This window comes from Muntiacus reevesi, chromosome 15 (assembly GCF_963930625.1).
Source record: "Muntiacus reevesi chromosome 15, mMunRee1.1, whole genome shotgun sequence".
In the NCBI taxonomy this organism is placed as follows: Eukaryota; Metazoa; Chordata; class Mammalia; order Artiodactyla; family Cervidae; genus Muntiacus; species Muntiacus reevesi.
In genome coordinates, this window is record NC_089263.1 from 20,269,956 (window position 1) to 20,283,517 (window position 13,562).

The window sequence follows — 13,562 nt, forward strand, 5'->3', positions numbered from 1 at the left end:
CTTTCACTTTCATCAGGAGGCTCTTTAGTTCTTCACTTTCTGCCATAAGGCTGGTGTCATCTGCATATCTGAAGCTATTGATATTTCTCCCGGCAATCTTGATTCCAGCTTGGGCTTCTTCCAGCCCAGCGTTTCTCATGATGTAGTCTGCATATAAGTTAAATAAACAGGGTGACAATATACAGCCTTGACGTACTCCTTTTCCTATTTGGAACCAGTCTGTTGTTCCATGTCCAGTTCTAACTGTTGCTTCCTGACCTGCATACAGGTTTCTCAAGAGGCAGGTCAGGTGGTTGCTATTCCCATCTCTTTCAGAATTTTCCACAGTTTACTGTGATCCACACAGCCAAAGGCTTTGGCATAGTCAATAAAGCAGACATAGATGTTTTTCTGGAACTCTCTTGCTTTTTCGATGATCCAGTGAACGTTGGCAATTTGATCTCTGGTTCCTCTGCCTTTTCTAAAACCAGCTTGAACATCTGGAAGTTCACGGTTCATGTATTGCTGAAGCCTGGCTTGGAGAATTTTGAGCATTACTTTGCTAGCGTGTGAGATGAGTGCAATTTTGTGGTAGTTTGAGCATTCTTTGGCATTGCCTTTCTTTAGGATTGGAATGAAAACTGACCTTTTCCAGTCTTGTGGCCACTGCTGAGTTTTCCAACTTTGCTGATATATTGAGTGCAGGACTTTAACAGCATCATCTTTTAGGATTTGAAATAGCTCAACTGGAACTCCATCACCTCCATTAGCTTTGTTCGTAGTGATGTTTCCTAAGGCCCACAATTTCTTACAACTTTGTAAATCAAACAAATATTCTGAACTATGTGTACATCTAAGTTTTTCCCCAGTGATTCTGAGATGACTCTTAGTTTCTTATATATTTATTATGTATTTATTTATAATACATTTGACTATTCTACCAATCTCAACTCTCCCAATTTCATTCTTGGGTATACTTATTGTTTTTAGGCTGAACATTACTCCCTGTTGCTAAACATTTTTCTGTTTGGCAAAAAAACCCCACATTTTTTTGTTTTATATTCCTTCAATTTTCATGTTTTTTTTCCCCTTTATACTCTCAAGTTATTCACTACATCATTGATTCAAATGTCTGCATTGAATTGAACCATGTGTGTCTTGACATATCATTCTATTTGTTTTGTTTTTTCTTGCATTTTGTTTGCATATATGGAATTTTAATTTTTCCCTTCATGTCAGCCTTTTCATATCATCTTCTTATGGCAAACTGTTCCTAGTTCATACAAGTCTTCTTAAATCTTCCTAAGGATATTAAGTTGATATCCTCTAAGACTTCCTTTTATTTTCCTTCAGAAAATAATTTTGAAAGTTATTTTCTTTCTGAATCTTCAGGGTAATAATTTCTTTTCTTATGAATTGAAAATTTCATGGGCTCCAAAAAAAAGTTTAGTCATTCTCAGATTCATCCTTGTGTCTAGAGGGATCTATCCAAGTGACAGTATGGGATCGGCTTCTTTCTTGATCCAGCTGGGTGACAAATCTGTCTGAAGTAGATGCTCAGCATCACTAGTTATTAGGGGATGCAAATAAAATCACAATGAGATACCACTTTACATCCACCAGGATGGATATAGTAAAAAAAAGGAAAATGATTAGTGTTGGTGAGGTGGAGGCACTGGAACCTCATACATTGCTGGATGTATAACTTTATAACTGCTTTGGAAGACAGTTTCTTAAAGAGTTAAACAGTGAATTTCCATAGGACTAAGCAATTCTACTTCTAGGTATTTATTTATTTATAAATAAATAAATTAATTATTTACTTTCGGCTGTGCTAGGCCTGTTGCTGTGCTCGGGTGTTCTCTAGTTGTGGCGGGCAGGGGCTCACCTTCGTTGCGGTGCTTGGGCTGCTCACTGGGGTTGTAGGGCCCAGGTTTAGGCTCGAGGGCTTCAGGAGATGCAGTTTGAGGGCCCTAGAGCACAGGCTCAGTAGCTGTGGTACCTGGGCTTAGCTGCTCCGAGGCATGTGTACTCTTCCCAGACCAGGGATGGAACCCGTGTCCCCTGACTGGCAGGTGGATTGTTATCCGTTGTATCATCAGGGAAGTCCCTCCACTCCTAGGTATTTACCCAACAGAACTGAACATATGTTTACACAAAAACTTGCACAGAAGCATTATTCACAAGAGTTACACAGTGGATACAACCCAGATGTCTTCCAACTGATGAACAGATAACAAATGTAGTACCTCATACAATGGAATATTATCTAGACACAAAAAGGAGTCAAGTACTGATACATACTACAATGTGGATAAATCTCGAAAACATGCTAAGTAAGACAAATCTGTCACAGAAGAATGCATACTGTATGATTCCATTTGTATGAAATGTCCAGGATAGGAAACTCTATAGAGACAGATTAATAGTAGTTAACAGATTAGTGAACTGGGGGTTGGGGGTGTGGGGAGTGATGGCTAGTGGATATGCGGTTTCTTTCTGGGATGATGGAATGTTCTGGAATTAGACAGTGGTAATGGTTGCACAACTTTGTGAATATACTAAAAACCACTGCTTGTAAACTTTGGGAGGGAGAATTTTATGGTATGTGAATTACATCCCAATAAAATTTAAAAAAAAAAATTTTTTTTAATTTAAGAAAGAAAAAGCAACTTTAGATGTCTCAAAGATCTCCTTTTAAATCCGCCTTATTTTGATGCTTACTACCCTTAAGGACGAAGGAACCTGGCAGACTACAGTCCATGGGGTCGCAAAGAGTCGGACATGACTGAGTGACTTCACTTTCACCTTTAAGGTAAAAACAATTTTCCATCCAAGGTGGCTTATATACTGTAAAATATTGTTTCCTTTATGTTAAGAGATGTTACCTGGCAGCCATCCTGATTAATCCACTTGTGCTGTACTTCATCTCTGGCGGAGTCACTGAGGCCGGCGTGATAAGCCAGGGCAGCAAGGCCATCCTTCTGTAATGTTTCAGCCATTGTGTCACATTCTCGCCTGGAGAGGCAGTAAATTATCCCTGAGTCATCTGCCAAGAAACCAAAACAGTCTTGTGAAATGAGGACATGTAACATAAACAACGAGGTAACTTACACGATGTTCTTAGAATTGTCTGAACTGTAAATAGACCTTCAGTTTTCTGACAGCAGAGGAGAATCACACAGGTAGAATAAGTCAAGCAAGGAATAACATATGCTGCAAATGACAAGGTTTGACTTGCAATCCTGTTCCTCCAAACGGACCTGAGGCAGCCTGGCTCTGTTTCTCACTGGCTATACAATAGGAAGGAACTCCTACAGAGACTTTGTAGAAAGCATATGGTAATATGTATCAAGAGCCTTAGAAACTCTCCTTCCTTTTGACTCAGTTTCCTTCTGGGAAACAAATCGAAGAAATAAAGTGACCCAAGGACTTATTTAAGAAGTTTTGTTTACAATTTTTGGCTGCATTGTGCAGCAAGCAGGATCTTAGTTCCCCAACCACGGATTGAACCCTGGCCCCCTGCAGGTGGAAGTGCAGACTCTTAATCACTGGACCACCAGGGAAGGCTCTATAGATTTTAAGATTAAAAAAAAAATTTTAAGGGCCAACATAGGACACAATTAAGAAAGAAAATTACAAGCAATCATTCAGTGTTTTCTAAGTTTTTTAAAAAGACATGGGAACATGTTTAAGATTTAAGAGGTAAAGGGTAGCAAACACTGTATATACAGTAGGCTAATGGAGAGAAAAACACACGAACATTACCGGAAGGAAATAAGCCACAATGGTAAGAGTACCTTAACTTGTCCCATGGTAAGGTTTGTCTTTTGATTCTTTCTTTCCTTCCTTTCTAAATTCTCTTCACTATATTTACTGCCATTTGTATGCACGTTATTTTTAAAAATCAGAAAATAAAAGGCAGTAAAGTAAAAGACACCTCTCTGTGGAAGAGCCAAAGATACAGATATACACACAAGGCTATTTATATTAGCTCCCTGGGTGGTGGGGGGTGGGGGGTGGGATGGAAAAGGAAATTACTTTTTCCTTGACCTATCTCTGTATTGTTTGATTTACTGAAACAAATGTGTATACTAATTTTAAAAAATAAAATAGAGATGTTTAACAACAACAACAAAAAATGCTCCATGGAAAAGTAGCTAAGAGGTTACATGGAAAACTACCATGAATTTTGGAATCTCATTTTAGTTAACAGGACTCAAAGGCAGACACACTTGGGAGAAGGCACTAGAAGAGAGCTGCATAATTCACACACTGATAGCAGTCAGAAGAAGACTGGAACCACGAATAATACAGGTGTGTAGGAGGGGGTATTTAATATGCTTTTTATGAGGGGTTATTGCTAGCAAGCCAAATGAGATTTTCTAATTTTCAGAACTGAGAGAGCTGCAATATTTTGCGCTATAAACAGTAAGTTAGTGCTACCATGATGAGAAAAGAAATGCTTAATACGCGATTTTATATTTTCAACTGTGGTACTAAAGACATTTATTTATCACTTCTAGACATAATTCATCACAAGGCTGTACTCACATGGGTGATGCTTTCTGATCCATTCTAAGCAATCAAATGCCACCTTTTTAGGCTTTTTGGGTAACACGTAGTATTTTAGATTGTGTCTGTTGAAGCTCATGCTAAACCTAAAAGAAGTCAGAAACATAAGATTTCACTATTATGAGAAAATATAGGTTTAGACACCTTCAAAAACTGAACGCTGACTGGGCTTCCCTGGTGGCTCAGTGGTAAAGAATCTACCTGCAAAAGCAGGAAACACAGGTTTGATCCCTGGTCCAGAAGATTCCACATGCTTCAGAGAGACCAAGCCTGTGCGCCACAGCTACTGAGCCTATGCTCCAGGGCCTGGAAGCTGCAACTACTGATGCTCAACTGCCCTAGAGCCCGTGCTCCACGAGAAGCCACTGCAATGAGAAGCCCGTATACCACAACTAAGAGAGTTGCCCCCACTCTCCAAAACTAGAGAAAAGTTCTCACAGGAACAAAGACCCAGCACAGCCAAAATAAGTAAATGAACAAAATTATAAAAAAAATTAAGCACTGGTTTTCTACAATGCAAACCTAATCATCAAGTTGTCTTAAAGTGAATATAACTACTGGCAACTTACATAATAAAACACAGCTGGAAATTAGGTTAAAGATTAAGAATGGTGATAAGGAGGGTGTGTCTATGGTTCTCGATGACAATCAGAAGGACGGCAAAAGAAAAAAATATGCATAAAAGACAGGAGCCCAGTTTCCAAAAACAAGGTAGATTAAAAGCAGAGATGGTTAAAACATTATTTAAAAGATGAAGAAATTCATAGAGAAACCAGACCTAACTTTAGGCTACCAACATCTCCCAATTCTAACTGCACAGAAGAAGTGGGGGCTTCCCAGGTGGTGCTAGTGGCAAAGAACCTGCCGGCCAGTGAAGGGGATGCCAAGGGACGTGGGTTTGAGCCCTGGGTCAGGAAGATCTCCTGGAGGAGGGCATGGCAACCCACTTCAGTATTCCTGCCAGGAGAACCCCATGGACAGAAGAGCCTGGTAGGCTACAGTCCATGGGGTGGCAGAGTCAGACACAACTGAAGCGACTAGGCACGCACACATACCAAGAGTGGAAAGCTGGCTGCAAGGCCTCAGGAGGTGAAGTCTGCAGACCCTGATCACTGCCCTTTGCTCTGTGCTCAGAAGGGGACATGACTGACTCTGAGACGGACATGCTCTTCATCCTCTGGCTTTCGCTCTTGGTCCCCCACGTCCCCTATCTGCTTTGTGAGCTCTACCTCTCCATTATCTCCTTTCTTGTGCTTTAGTCTCTTCTGTGAACTCTTCCCTTTTATCTCTGTGTGTGTACCTGGACCTTCCAATCCTGAAAACAACAAAAGCTTCGCTTGACCCTTGCTATGTTCCACTGCAGCTGGCGTCCCACTTTGTTCTCTCCCTCCAAAGGCAGGTTTCTCAGAATCCTCTTGTTCGCCCAACCAACTGGCTTTTGGCATTACCATTCTACCAAAATTGCTTTATCAGAGCTTTGAGAAACTAGAGAAGAATGATGGAATTGTTATAGGGTCCTTGGCCCTGGGGAGACCCTGAATCTGCACCAGGTTCCAACATGGCCCCTGGAAGGAGAGAAAAAAATGAACTAAGGCGTTATGGTTAGAGAATGAAGACATCTCAGTGCCTGGGTGTATGGAAGGGAACGAAGATCGTGAACTGCAATAACCTGTGGTAAGCAGGTGGTCTATACACAGTGGGTAGGGATCAGAGGAAGGAAAGATGGGGACTAAAACCACTGCCTTTCTGTCTTTCTATCTAAGTTCAAGCTAGATGGGCCCAGGTTTGGTTGCCACTGACATCAAGATAAACAGTTAATTTCAGGACTAAAGAATGCTTCACATGTGAGGCAGGCATGTTCCTGAGGGGACCGCTATGCAGATAAGGTGGCCACACAGCAGGCAGCAGAAATCAACTACGTCTGGTACCTGCCCTGGTCTTCTGTCGGATCTCATTCTCTTACCTTTCCTGGTCACTCTCTGCTGTTTGCTAGCCTTACCAAAACCTCTATCAACTCTCACACCCGTGGGGTTTCTCCCCACTTACAGGAGAATCAGCTCCCCAAACGCTTGGCTCTTTCCTTCTTCCCCTGTATTATCCTCTTCAGGGACTGTACTCTCACTGCTTTAAACAGCATCCAAATATCACACCTGTGAGTTCCAACTCCACTCCCACCTTAGACCTCTTTTCAGAGTTCTAAACCACAGTTCAACTTCTTCCAAATCAGTGGTCTAAATTTGGGGTACGTATACCCCTAGGAGTTCACAAAGACTTTCTAAAGGTACATGAGCGAAGATAATTTTACAGGAATCAATTTCCAGATTCTGTTTTCACATGTATGAATTTTCCCCTAAAAGACGGATCTGAGGGACCCCCCTCGTGGTCCAGTGGTTAAGAATTTGCCTTCCAATGCAGGGGACATGGGTTCAATTCCTGGTGGGGGAACTAAGGTCCCACATGCTATGGGGCAACTAAGCCCTTGAGCTGCAACTACTGAGCCCCAGCACACCACAACAAAAGACCCTGCATGATACAACAAGGACCCGGCACAGCCAAATATATAAACAAATATTAAAGACAAACAAGAAAAGATGGGTCTGAGAATGCTGGTAATCAGGACTATTCTGCTCCTCGTTGTTGAGTTGCTAAGTTGTGTCTGACTCTTTGCGACCCCATGAACTGTAGCCCACCAGGCTCCTCTGTCCATGGGATTCTCCAGGCAAGAATACTGGAGTGGGTTACCATTTCCTTGTGCAGGGAAACTTCCCGACCCAGGGATGAACCCAAATCTCCTGCAAGGCAGGCAGAGTCTTTACTGCTGAGCGACTAGGGAAGCCCTTTCTGCTCGATACTCCTGCCCCATTTTTTCCCTTTTACAATTGTCTCTCACTTTTGAAAAACAAACTTTACTTTTCACCCATTCTAAACTTTACCATGTGCATTGTTCCAGATGTAAAAACCTCCAAACAAAATGACTGAAATGTAGTATGGGTGTAGGTGCAACTTTCTCTAATCCAAGGACCAGAGAACCCAGGTAGGGCTTCCTGTCTCTCAGTGCTTTACACATTTCTATTAAGAGTAAAGTACAACAACAGGAAAAAAGTATTCTGGCTTTTATTGGGATGATCTGATTTCAGATATACTGACAGGAAGGTGGCGGGAGAGAAGTTGATGCTCACTTTATGAAACTGGCTTCTTTCATTCCTATTGTCATGAAATGCATTATGCACGCCATCTTGTGAGATGACCGCTAAACAGTACTGTGAAACTATCCCTCTTTAAGACATCATGTACATGTACAAAACACTAAGAGATCTTTTAGTGCTTGGGATGGCAGAAGACTGTGTGGCAGACTGCAGCCAGACAGGAGATGAGAGACTTGATACACCCATAGACTATTTTGATTGTTCTCAATTAATTATTTATAATCACTGCCACAGCAAAGGAAATGGCAGTCCTGATAAAATTTAGGCATAAAAAGAATCGCCCAGGAATACAAATGATGTAGGTAATTTAAAAACTTGATATGATTTGGGCTTAAGCTGGGAATGGTACATGAGTCTCCCTACCGATAGGAATGCTGAAATGATTATACACAAGAAAGTCCTTACTGATTTCCCCTACATTTTACACTATACTTTAATTTCAGAACAGTGTTTTATGCATTAAACAAAAAAGTTTTGGGTCAAAAAAGGGGAGACAAAAGCACATTCTGGTGGAATCAGAATCCACTATATCACTGGTGGGAATGAAAAATGGTGCAGCCACTTTGGAAAGCTCTCAAAAGGTTAAAATAGTTACAATATGACCCAATAATTCCATCCCTGGGGATATACCCAAAGAAATTAAAACACAGGTACACATAAAAACATGTATAGGAAGATTACTATGCCTATGTTCAAACCTATGTTGCTCAAGGGTCCACTGTATTCACACAATTTGTTATAATGAAAAAGTTAAATCTCTTAAAGAGTTCATTACATATAACAAATCTTACTTGGCTTGTTGGAAATGGGATGTTTGGAATTAACAGATATTCTAATTAGAGTTCACATCAATTGATCAGTGGATAAATAAATGTGAAATGCCTATTCAACAAAGATTGTTAAGCCATAAAAAGGAATGAAGGGTGGTTTACTGACTAAAACTCCGTGCTCCCAATGCAGAGGGCCTGGGCTTGATCCCTGGTTGGGGAACTAGATCCTGTATACTGCAACTAAGAGCCAGCGCAGTTAAATAAATAAAATTTTTTTTTAAAGGAATGAAATTCTGATATATGTTACAACATAGATGAACCCTGAAAGCATGTTAAGTGAAAGAAGCAGGGCAGAAACAGGAAGGAGAGAATGGGTGGTGACACTGAGTACTAGGTTTCTTTTTGGGGTGATAAAAATGTTCTAAACTTAGATTTGGGGGATGGGAGCACAACCTGTGAAAGTACAAACAACCAGTAAATTCTAACCTTTAAATGGGTGAATTCGGTGGTGTGTCAAATGTGTCTCAACGTTTTTTTTTTAAAAAGCTTTGGATCCCAAAATACCTTCCACCGAGGGAATACTGGTATTGACACTGAAATGGTAAATATTATTAGGTCCAGGGTGTCAAGCTCTAGCCATTCTAAGTGATGTTAGGAAATGGAATCAATCTGTGCTCAGCTCTTGTTGCTTTTGGAACTGAGGCACCGTCATGGGCATGTGTACTAAGTGGTTTATGTGACTTGAAAAACAAAGTCAGAATTTTTTTTTTTTAATGTAAGAAAATAAGTTTAATTTGGCCAATTGTTTTGGCAATGAAAACTGGCTTTGCCAATTAGGTTTCATGCTAGTCATGTCTCGTTGTTTGAAAGAGCTAATTGGCAGTCGTAAAGTTCTGACAAAACTATTATTTAAAAGCATATCACAGAATAAAAACATATGTCAAAAATATACTAGAAAAGATGTACTAAGCTTATAGTATTTTGGTTTCCCCAACTCCTGGATAAATGAATCATTTGAAAGAAAAGAGTAACAAGGATATCTAACAGCCATTAGAAACGTTTGGTAAAGCATATTTTTAAAGGTGTATTTCCCAGAAAAAGTAAAGTGAATAACTTTACTTATAATGATCTGACTTATTTTGCCAGTCAGATGGTTCCGAATTCTTTCCTTTTCACAAAATTTGGAGGACTTAACTGAGATGTCAGCTGAGAGATCATTACAAATAATTTTTGATGACATATCATTATATAATTTTGGCATATATATCAGAAGGAATTCAAATAACTGAGCATTAATGCTAGAATAAAATGCTTTCCATTCTTATCTACATGCTTATATAAGCAACATTTCTCAATGCTATAAAATATACCTCTAAAAATAAGAAATATGAACTGACTTGATTGATCCATACATAAATGTACTAAGAAAAAGTCCTAGCTCATTAAGTTACACATTCACCAACAAAATTTATCCCTAAGAATTATTTTCAAAAATGTATTTAAAGCTGTTTTGATCAGTCATGTACCACTAATGTTATATATAATTCATTTGTTCAGTTAGGAAGAAAATTTTAGAGTGGAAAAAAAAATTTTACTATAGGAAATTTAAAAAAACCAATTAATTTATATATGTTTTTCTTTCAGGTAAATATGACAGAGTAAGACTTCTTTTATGCATAAGACTTCATGCATAAAAATACATTACCTTAGGGTAAAATTCTATGGGGAAATTGAAAGAGAAACAGTATTGTTTGTTATACTAACTTCATAAATGTCTATCTCTTATTTTTCTTTCTCAGTTCATATTATAAGGCCCTGAAGAAAAGGAATAAAGCCCATCAATTTTATTTCCCTCCTCATATTTCCCAAAGATGAAGAATGTTATCATAGACTGGCAGTAGGAGAGAAGAGCAGCGACCGTGGCTTCAACCCTAGGGGCACCTGTCTTCACCAGGGCCATGGCACCACAGCAGTGGGGAAATTTAATCCAAACAAAGGGGTCTATGGGCAGAAAAGAAGATCCGAAAAAAAAAAGTAACAGAAAGTGTTGGTTAAAATCTTTTACTGTCAACTCAGTGATTTAAATTCTCCCAAATATAGAAGCACCAAATATATTAAAGGAGTCAACAGACCTGCCCAAATTTTCATATTTTACCCACATTTACCAAAATTCTTCCATATGTTTCATTTATTCATTCTTACCGAGTGCCAAGCATACACAGGGCATCACACGCTAGACTCAGGGAATGTGCAATCCATGACTTTTCTAAGAAGATCTCTCCCACACATCCTTGGGAGAACATATTACAGGTGTCTGCCTCTGAGCCTATATATGCAATGCTTACTCAAAAAAGACAGATTCGATACTTCCAAAAAGTATTCAAAAGGTGAATTGAATTTGCATCACTTCTCTTAATTATGGGCATTTGGCAATTAATATTACTGATTTAAAAGAACAGTAGATTGCATCTGGTATCTATTGATGGAAAAATGCTAAAAACACTGTCTATTTTTTAAAAAGGATTTTATAAACCAGTGGAAGACTCGCAGAAACAAATTTCTAGCATGTGGGTTCTTCACTAGAACCTAAACTTATAAGACATCTTAAATATAAAATGTTGTAATATAAATATAAAATGTAAAATAATTTCTTCAATTATGGAAGAAATGATCTTTTTTCTCCCAAATTTTATAAATACTCCTCTGCAAGTGAAATTAAAATATTGCATTCCAGTTTTTGTGATTACCTGCACAAAATTCTGAAGACTCTAAAATTCTTGGGCTTATGAATGCCAGTTTAATCTGCAAAAGGTCTCTGAAGCCATCTTAATCTCAAATCCCTTCACACTAGGGCTTCCCTCTTGGCTCAGATGGTGAAGAATCTGCCTGCTAGGCAGGAGACCTAGGTTCGATCCTTGGGTTGGGAAGATCCCCTGGAGAAGGGAATGCTACCCACTCCAGTATTCTTGCCTGGAGAATTTCAAGGACAGAGGAGCCTGGCCGGCTACAGTCCATGGAACTGCAAGGAGTCGGACACGACTGAGTGACTAATACCACCGTCACATCCGTCCCCACATATGGCACTTAAAGAGTTCTTCTCATAATCCACCAAAATGCTGCTGTTGTCTTTACTGATCATAATATTTATAGAGCCAGCTTATTTTCTTTATTTCCAAGTGAGCCAAGCTTTAAATATTCACCCCAATACATTAGCAGCCATTATTTCCTCAGATATTCCTCAATCTCAAAGCACCCACTAATAAATCAGAAGGAAAAAATATTTTAACCTTGGTAGACAACAGTTGTTTAAGTAAATGTTTGCTGAGTAAATGGAACCTGTCAGGGAATGTACTTGTCTTTACAAAGTCATACAGAGGTACAAAACGACTCAGTGCAACCTATACTGGGGATATTTTCTTAATAGAAGTTTTTGTTATTGAATAGCTATGGATTTGGTGGCAAGAAGAAGCACTTTGCTGTTGAGATGAAAACAAAGTAAAAACAAAGCTGCTGCATATACTTTCTGGACTATTTTCAACATCCTGGATAGAGCTGGGACTTAAGAGGAAAATGACAGCACAGTAGCGTCTGTCCCTTTCATTACATACACTCCATGACAGCAGTCCCCACCCAACTTTTCTGGTACCAGGGACTGGTTTCTTGGAAGACGATTTTTCCACAGGAGCTGGGGGGTGGGGGATCGTTTCAGGATTCAAGTGCATTACATTTCTTATGCTGCTGCTGATCTGACAGGGGGTGGAGCCCAGAAGGTAAAGGGAACGATGGGGAGTGGCTGTAAATACAGATGAAGCTTTGCTCGTTTGCCCACGGTTCACCTCCTGCTATGCAGCCTGTTAGTTCCTAACAGGCCACAGCCCAGTAGCAGTCTGCGGTTCCGGGCTGGGGTCCCCTGTTCTAGGATACACAGGAGCCAAAATAGGATAAATAAAAGCTCATTTTTTACTGAGACCACCCTAAGGCTTAACAGGTATGGCATGCACTTTATCCCTACTTCCAAAATTGGTACTGGGATAAGTTTTAATTTCAGTGATTGAATAAAAGCCCCAGGGTCTTGGTTCCCAAATTCTGATGCACATTGGAATCACCTGGGAATTTAAAAAATTTTTAAAAATACAACAACAACACATACTGGCTCCCAGCTCCTCAAATCCTGACGTAATTAACATCGGAGATGGAAATACACCCTGGAGATGGAAACGACTGCCCACTCCAGCATTCTTGCCTGAGGAGTCCCATGGACAGAGGAGCTTGGCGGGCTACAACCCACAGGGTCGCAAAGAGTTGGAGACGACTAAAGTGACTTACCACGCAGGTACCCTGGGCACTGGGATTTTTGAAGGCTCCACAAATGATCCTATTGTGCAACAATCGGGGAACCACGGCCCCCAGGTTTTAAAATGAGTAACTTCTGACAACTTACACTTGAGGCCTGAGGATCTTCAGCTGAGTGAGTATGTCCTTCTGCACCCGGGGGTTGGCTGTGGCAGTGAGAGCCATCACTGGGACGGAAGGGAACTTCTGGCGAAGAATACTCATTCTTTTGTAATCTGGACGAAAATCATGTCCCCACTAGTTGGGAAAAAAAAACAACACTACTGCTTTTTAGACTACTCGGATCTTCTTTATATAAAGCGTACACTTAATGCACATATTAAGAATCACATTATTCTTCAGTGAAATAGCAGAATAATTCAATCAATGTTTTTTCCTCTCGGCACTCAAGATCCAGATACTGTTGGCGGCATGTATTTACTGGTGTGTCAAGACGCAGAGAACGGTGCTTACCTGACTCACACAGTGTGCTTCATCAATGACGAAACGTGCCAAGAGCCTCCTCTCATATAGATTCTCCAGAGTAGAGATCAGCCTGTTACTCGCACAGACCTAGATGGGAAGTATGTTAGTCAGACATTTGAAACCATTTAATCACTTCACCGTAAGGATCTGGTTGTCTTTAAGTTCCACTGTGACTTAAGTTGCATTAAAACCACATAAAATGGTTCTGATTTCA

General features: G+C 40.0%; 1 protein-coding gene across 1 annotated transcript in view; it reads right to left on the reverse strand.

The window, feature by feature from the left end:
• BLM (BLM RecQ like helicase) overlaps positions 1 to 13,562 on the reverse strand; it is a 55,487-nt gene that overhangs the window by 28,938 nt on the left and 12,987 nt on the right. Inside the window, 4 exon segments of the mRNA XM_065906406.1 lie at positions 2,868 to 3,028; positions 4,534 to 4,640; positions 12,972 to 13,120; positions 13,337 to 13,435. Coding sequence (XP_065762478.1) covers positions 2,868 to 3,028; positions 4,534 to 4,640; positions 12,972 to 13,120; positions 13,337 to 13,435 — 516 coding nt within the window.